This window comes from Homarus americanus, unplaced genomic scaffold, assembly GCF_018991925.1.
Source record: "Homarus americanus isolate GMGI-L3 unplaced genomic scaffold, GMGI_Hamer_2.0 scaffold45698, whole genome shotgun sequence".
NCBI classification, from domain to species: Eukaryota; Metazoa; Arthropoda; class Malacostraca; order Decapoda; family Nephropidae; genus Homarus; species Homarus americanus.
In genome coordinates this window covers 253,307-257,556 of record NW_024735554.1, presented here as the reverse complement: position 1 = coordinate 257,556, position 4,250 = coordinate 253,307, and the positions used below count along the sequence as shown (strand labels likewise).

At 34.0% G+C, this 4,250-nt stretch overlaps 1 protein-coding gene across 1 annotated transcript; it reads left to right on the top strand.

Moving 5' to 3' along the window:
* The first annotated feature begins 1,198 nt into the window (after positions 1 to 1,198).
* LOC121871361 lies at positions 1,199 to 3,730 on the top strand. Its single transcript, XM_042373580.1, has 3 exons — positions 1,199 to 1,260; positions 2,542 to 2,661; positions 3,123 to 3,730. The coding sequence occupies exon 3, from the start codon at positions 3,194 to 3,196 to the stop codon at positions 3,686 to 3,688; it is 495 nt and encodes a 164-aa protein (XP_042229514.1). The 5' UTR covers positions 1,199 to 1,260; positions 2,542 to 2,661; positions 3,123 to 3,193; the 3' UTR covers positions 3,689 to 3,730.
* Positions 3,731 to 4,250: the final 520 nt, after the last annotated feature.

Here is a 4,250-nt window from a genome sequence, read left to right as displayed (position 1 = left end):
CATCTTTATCCTGAAATAGTCAAAACTTCAGTCAAAGGATTTAAGCATAAAAATATCGATATTTTTACCAACAATATAAATAGATCTGATGTTTATACAGTGGACAATCAAACGCCTAATGTAATGTATGCGAATAATATAGGATTTGTTACATTACGGTCAATATGTCGTGATGAAATGCTTGTTCTTAAAAATACAGAGGATTTGTTTATAAATATGAGAAATAGATCTACTCCCGGTTATAAATTTATTTCTATAAAAGATTTAGCGAGTGGAGGTAATATAACTCATTATTCTCAAATGCACGATATTATTCTTAATACAAATGAAAATATAATGAAAAAAATTATTGGAAATAAAAACGACGATAAGGATAACTTAGCAGTTATATCTACGGGTCTAGAAACTATTCCCAATCCTAGCCAAGTTTCCTGTAATATTACAGATTTTAAAAATTATACCAAACACGTTACAGAAGATGTACAAAGCTTTGGTAAAAAAAAAAAAAAAAAAAAGTAATAATATATATTAAAAAGTAGTACATAAAATAATAATAGGTAGTGGTAGTGGAAGAAATAGTATGTCTGTATTTTCGTTTAATGCCTATTGTAGAGGAGAATTTATTATTCTCTTTTTGTGTTTTAGCAAAAAAATGCTTATATACCCACCAGGGGCCGGATACTCAAAACACCTCATAAGTTACGTTTTTCAGCATGATACAGTACCATATATTGTGGAAGCCTTACAGTACCATAAATTTAGCATACTCAAAATTTAATTATGGTTCCGTAAGACTTCCGTAAGTTCTCGTAACTCTAGTGTTTACCCTGTAAATTAAGTTCTCTTGACGGACGGTAGATGTCAGTGCAGATGCTAGTTGGCCAATCAACGCTCAGTTAACAAAACCATCAACCAATCACAAGAGAAGGAGAAATCAGCTGAGAGCGACGCACGTAATATTATTTTGTAAACATGGAAGGACCACCAGCCAAGAAGAGACGACCTAATTTCAGTGAGGCTGAAGTATACGCTCTTGTGATTGAGGTAGCCAAACGAAAAGAAATGATTTTAGGGAAGTTGGACTCAAGTAGTTGTACACTTCAACTCAAAAATCATGCCTGGGGTGAAGTGTTAAATGCTATGAATGCTGTTGGTAGAGTCACCCGCAATGTTACTGAAATTCGGCGGAAGTTTTCTCTGATCTTCGTGTTAGCGTTAAGAAAAAAGCAGCACAAGATAAGAAATATGCTGGTGGAACAGGTAAGTCATAATATTGTTAGCGTGGTTATTGATTGACAATATGAAACAAACTTAACTATGGTTTTTCTGAGGCTTGGTACGATTTTACGTGTTTGTAAACTCAAGGAAGTAAGTAGTGTGGTGGCTCTCCATCGTGAATGAATACACATATTTTCCTTATATGAGCACATTCATTAAAAGAAACATCGTTCCTCGAAGTTTTCCGTGTGAGTAAATAGTAAAAACTTTACCGTTCAACCTAAATTTTTTTTTCTTTTTACGTGGATTAACCAACCCAGGCACAGTCACTGACCCACGTCGGGGCCTGTAATAATAATTCTTTAGTACTATTAATAAAAATACCTCTTTATTAATAATAATATTAATAATAAATAACCATAAATACCGAAATGAAAACACAAAAAGTGAGAATCAATATACAGTATGTATGTTGTGTTGTCGATATTACGAGAAATAATTGCGAGCCTGCAATTGTGTGTAAATGACACATTTAGTCAGATCAGCAACCTTAGACTTGCTCCTAATTTTCGTGATGCCATATGGCAGCAGGGTCTACCATTAGACAACACATTATGCTTCCAATATCTTCCCACCCGGTAGTCAGGGAAGTCTGTACTACTGTTAATAATTTCCCCACAACTTTTGGATTTTCTTATTATACCTATCATATAGATTACACAATTTTAAGACACACTTGTCATTGTGTCGCAACTGACGTGGAACAGAGATAGTTAATATGAGTTTGTGTGGCAGGGCGGCGGAGGCCTCTCGTTGGTAAAGGAAGCTAGGTTAGGTAGGTTTGGTTACTGTTATACACTACATATTAATAATTACGTTATTTCCGACGGTAATGAAGGTCATAATGTATAAGTTGCCATAGAATTCCTTTTTCTATGTCGTTAATTTTCATTCATCAATAGATTTATATTCATATTTGGTATACATTAATATGTAAATTTTACTTTGTTAGGCTTATAGGCAAGGATGTTCTATCTTATGAGTTTACAACTAATACAGGTTGAAAATTTCTGGCTGCGACTATTTTTTTTTACTTATTTTACCATTTATTGTTTGTTACCTTAAATCTAATTAACTTTTGACATAGATAAAGGAGAATTTTTGTGGCTACAGCTACAATGATAGGTTAGGTTATAATGTTTGGAAATATTTCAGTAGATTCCTTTGTAACTATGATTTCTGCCAAATATAACATAGTTAGCATATAGTGTATGTAACCACAGCTCACAGTAAGACAGTTATTATTTATATTTTCTCTTCAAGGTGGCGGCCCCCAAATTGAAATTACATACACTGCAATTGAAGACGCAATTCTTCAACTATTAGATCCAGTCTCTATACATGGGATTCCAGGGGATGTTGAAAGTGAAGAACCTATTAATGGTAATTCAGTCAAAATACTTTTCCAACCCCCTGATATATTTTGTTCTTTTCTGTCCTTGTCTTTATTTAAAAAAAACTTTTGGAGACATTTTTTCACATCTTGATTTGGAAATACTGTACAGTATACTGATTTTTTATATAATTTTGAAAAATAACAACACAAGTAAGTTGGTTTCTCATCTACAGTAGCTTGTTTATTGCTTCCCTAAGTTATATATTAAATGTTGTTATAACTCGTATATTAATGGACAAAATTGAGAAGTGCAAGTATAAGAAATTTAACGCCTAGTTGATAGTTAGATTTAAAACTATTTTAAACAAATATATTTAGATGGTCAACACTATTTTTCAAACCATTATTTTTCCTAAAAGCTTTTGTATATTTGGAAATACAGTGTAATATTTTAATTATACTCCTAACATAGACTTCAATCAACCTATTATACTACATTTCTTTCCAGAAGAAGAAAGAGAACCAACCCCCGGACCCTCAGGAGCTAGGTTTACAGCTAGTTGTTTCCGAGAGGAATTTATGTTTCGGCCCGTTCAAGAGAAAGATGATTCTATAACCCTCATTCTGAATGAGGATATACAGGAACATGATATCACAGTACCCATTGTGCATTTAGAACCTGAAACTTCAGCACCTACAAACATTCCTGGATTTTCATCATCCGGAACATATGAGGTAGAAACATGTAGTTCAAGCAATACTCGTCAACCTATTGCTGCTACCACGGAACAGCGAAGTAGGTCTAGTACCCCTTCTGCCACAGCTGTTAGGTCAACTGTAACTGGTGATTACACTGATGAAATGGGTTCATCTCCAATGCCAAGTACGAGCAGAAGTGGCAGGAGGCCACGAACCTCTTCTGTCCGAAAAGATGAAGATCTTCTTCGAGAGATGCTTCGTGTTCAAACACAAATGAGGGACAGTTTTTTACAGCTTGTAGCTAACACCGAGTGCATTGCATCTGCAATGCTATGCATTGCAAAAGTTATGCAGTCGAAAAATCCTATCCAATGATGCTGTGTTTATGGTATGTGTATATGTAGTTGATTACTTAGGTAAGTCCTTTAATTTTGGTAAATGTGATAATAGCGTAGTTGAAAAGTCATCAAACACTTATTATAAATTTTCCTTTGAGTGATTGTTATGAAGGAAGAGGGCTTGTTAAAAAATTGTGTAACTTTCACTTGCAGCCTATACTAGTCATGAAAATGTAACAGGAATGTTTAGCTCTCCATAAGTTCATTAAAATCACGAAGCTAAGTGAAAGACACACATTTCTCAACTAATAACATGTGTTGCAGTGCTACTACGAGTAATGTTTACCCTGGCTTTGGGTAAAAGTTCCTACCACACTCAAAATTATATGTTTGAAAACAGGCTTATGTACATATTTTTATTTTTTAAAGGTTCCTTTATTTTGTAAGACGTAGTCAATTTCCAGTTCAACGAGTTTTATTTATTAGTTTGTAGTTTGCGAAGTATGATTCAAGTAGGTTGAAACAGAAATAATGGTGCAAATTCACCAACAGCCTACTGTAATCGCTGCTATTTAACACACATTAGTCTCCAAAGCGCA